This window comes from Sinocyclocheilus anshuiensis, unplaced genomic scaffold (genome assembly GCF_001515605.1).
Source record: "Sinocyclocheilus anshuiensis isolate Anshui unplaced genomic scaffold, SAMN03320099.WGS_v1.1 scaffold79, whole genome shotgun sequence".
Classification (NCBI taxonomy): Eukaryota; Metazoa; Chordata; class Actinopteri; order Cypriniformes; family Cyprinidae; genus Sinocyclocheilus; species Sinocyclocheilus anshuiensis.
The window spans coordinates 1,348,806-1,350,968 of record NW_015548213.1 but is presented as its reverse complement, the minus strand read 5'-3'; the positions used below and the strand labels follow the sequence as shown (position 1 = coordinate 1,350,968).

At 35.6% G+C, this 2,163-nt stretch overlaps 1 protein-coding gene across 1 annotated transcript in view; it reads left to right on the top strand.

The window, feature by feature from the left end:
* Positions 1–2,163, top strand: part of piezo2a (piezo-type mechanosensitive ion channel component 2a) — a 131,977-nt gene that overhangs the window by 106,468 nt on the left and 23,346 nt on the right. The window contains exons 34-35 of the mRNA XM_016440611.1: positions 676–744; positions 1,972–2,138. Coding sequence (XP_016296097.1) covers positions 676–744; positions 1,972–2,138 — 236 coding nt within the window. The remainder of the gene's footprint in view (positions 1–675; positions 745–1,971; positions 2,139–2,163) is intronic.

Here is a 2,163-nt window from a genome sequence, read left to right as displayed (position 1 = left end):
TGGCAGAGTCTTAACTTTGATAAAGAATATCTCTTTGGTTTTGAGACTTTAGTCTTTGCAACTTCAGGGATCTTATATATGCACAATCAGCTTGTAACACTACAAATAGAAAGGAAAACTTGAAATCGCATCATATGACCCCTTTAAGAAAAGAATAGGAGGACAAGATGAAATGTTGCTAGGTGATCTTGCTTCGGAACCTTCAGAAAACTTTAACTCAGTTTTTTTCTCATAATTGACTTCGCTGACTCTATCGACTTCAAACAGGTGTAGCTCAGTCATTTTGTGTCTGATTCCAAATTTAAGGGGGTCTGAATACTTTCCGTACCCACTGTACATCATTTTGAAGGTCTAAAAGCATGTCAAAATAAAAATAACTAATTTTTGATTATTTGCTCATTGTGACTCATTTTGCCAGCACAGGTCACAAATATATTAAATATTACTGAATAAATCTGTATATATCAAATTATTTAATTTACATGTGTCATGTTTCTGATTTTTATTCATGTAAGCTATAGCTTCTGACCTTTAAATCAAAACAGACTCGTGATTTTATGACATCGATACTGCTTAATTTATTCAGAAATCGTGCATCCCTAGTAACAAATCAGGGTAAACGGTTATCATGTGTTTATTACATTGTAATAACACTAATTTTTTCATCATCTGCAGTGCATGTGGCCATTGAAGAAGGAGATCAGGAGGAAGGTGATACAGAGCAGGAGGTATCTGATGGTCCAGGTGAGACCAACTTCAAAAGCCTCCTCATATTATGAGTTACAATCGTCATATGCATCAGTATGCATATAGTTGAGGTCAAAAGGGGGTGAAAACTTTTGAACAGAATGGAGATGAGTACATTTTTCTTATTTTGCCTAAATCTCTTTTTTTTTCATTTAGTACTGCCCTTCAGAGGCTACAGAAGATAGTTACATGTTTCCCAGAACACAAAATAAGTTACATTTGCCCTGATCTTCAAATTCCAAATTCTGCATGGTTTCTGCTTCTGGAGCATCAGTGAGCGTTTGAACCTTCTGTAATAGTTGTGTTTGAGTCCCTCAGTTGTCCTCATTGTGAAAAGATGGATCTCAAAATCAGACAGTCATTGTTGGAAAGGGTTCAAATACACAAAAGTGCTGGAAAACCAAAGAATTTGTGGGAGCTGAAGGATTTTTCTGAAGAACAGCAGGCAGTTTAACTGTTCAGGACAAACAAGGGACTCATGAACAACTATCACTAAACACAAAACACAGCTGTGGATCATTCAGCTAACTACACAGTATTAAGAATCAAGGGGATGTAAACTTTTGAACGGAATCGTTTTTATAAAATCAACTATTATTTTCTATTGTGGACTATATGTGACCCTGGAGCACAAAAGCAGTCATAAGCAGCACTGGTATATTTGTAGCAATAGCCAACAATACATTGTATGGGTCAAAATTACAGATTTTTCTTTTATACCAAAAATCATTAGGATATTATTAAGTAAAGATCATGTTCCATGAAGATATTTTGTAAATTTCCTACCGTAACTATATAAAAACTTCATTTTTGTTTAGTCATATGCATTGCTAAGAACTTCATTCGGACAACTTTAAAGATGATTTTCTCAATATTTAGATTTTTTTGCACCCTCAGATTCCAGATTTTCAAATAGTTGTATCTCAGAAAAATATTGTCCGATCCTAACAAACCATACACCAATGGAAAGCTTATTTATTCAGCTTCAGATGATGTATAAATCTCAATTTCCAAAAATGTATGCTTATGACTGGTTTTGTGCTCCAGGGTCACATATGTAAACCTCTTTTATGAGAAATATCTTATTCAGGTCAGTACTAAATAAACAATAACATGCATTTTGTATGATCTCTCTTATTTTGGTAAAATAATTAACATTTTGCTGATTCTGAAATGTAAAATGTAATGTAAACTTTTGACCTCAACTGTATCTCTCCACTCCAGATAACACCCTGAAGCGAGTGTTTAACATCGTGAAGTTCTCCTGGGTGCTTTTCCTGGCCCTGCTGGATGGTTTCACTGCCTGGCTCAACTCCATCTGCCAGGAGCACATCGATATCTCCACCGTCCTGCGCATTGAGCGCTGCATGCTCACTAATGAGGTCAAAAAGGTAGTGCTGGCACGAGAAATCACTC